Source organism: Camelina sativa, unplaced genomic scaffold (genome assembly GCF_000633955.1).
Source record: "Camelina sativa cultivar DH55 unplaced genomic scaffold, Cs unpScaffold19420, whole genome shotgun sequence".
NCBI classification, from domain to species: Eukaryota; Viridiplantae; Streptophyta; class Magnoliopsida; order Brassicales; family Brassicaceae; genus Camelina; species Camelina sativa.
The window spans coordinates 1-285 of record NW_010940423.1 but is presented as its reverse complement, the minus strand read 5'-3'; the positions used below and the strand labels follow the sequence as shown (position 1 = coordinate 285).

General features: G+C 41.8%; 1 protein-coding gene across 1 annotated transcript; it reads left to right on the top strand.

Moving 5' to 3' along the window:
* Positions 1 to 7: 7 nt before the first annotated feature.
* On the top strand, positions 8 to 284 carry LOC104766646 (non-specific lipid-transfer protein-like protein At2g13820; the record flags this gene model as incomplete). The annotated part of the gene is given in 1 exon segment (XM_019243205.1): positions 8 to 284. A coding segment is annotated over 1 exon segment (155 nt), but the record flags the coding sequence as incomplete, so codon positions are not given.
* Between the last annotated feature and the right edge of the window lies 1 nt (position 285).

The window sequence follows — 285 nt, the reverse complement described above, 5'->3', positions numbered from 1 at the left end:
TTAACAGGTTTATCTCCCACGGCCACAGCAGGTGCGCCGGAGTTGTCTAGTGGAGCAAATGCGGTAACTCCAGTTCCGTCACCGAGGGGTTCGGATGCGTCCTTGCTCAGTGTGTCTGTCGTATCTGTCATCTTCATGGCACTCATCTCTTCCTGCTATTGAGCCTTATAATTTAATTGCGATTGTTGAGTTCATTTTATTTAGTTTGGTGATCATACTTACCTTTCTTTGTTTTTTTTTTTGAAAAAGTCACATTCACCTTTCATGTGTCAATTTTATTGAGAT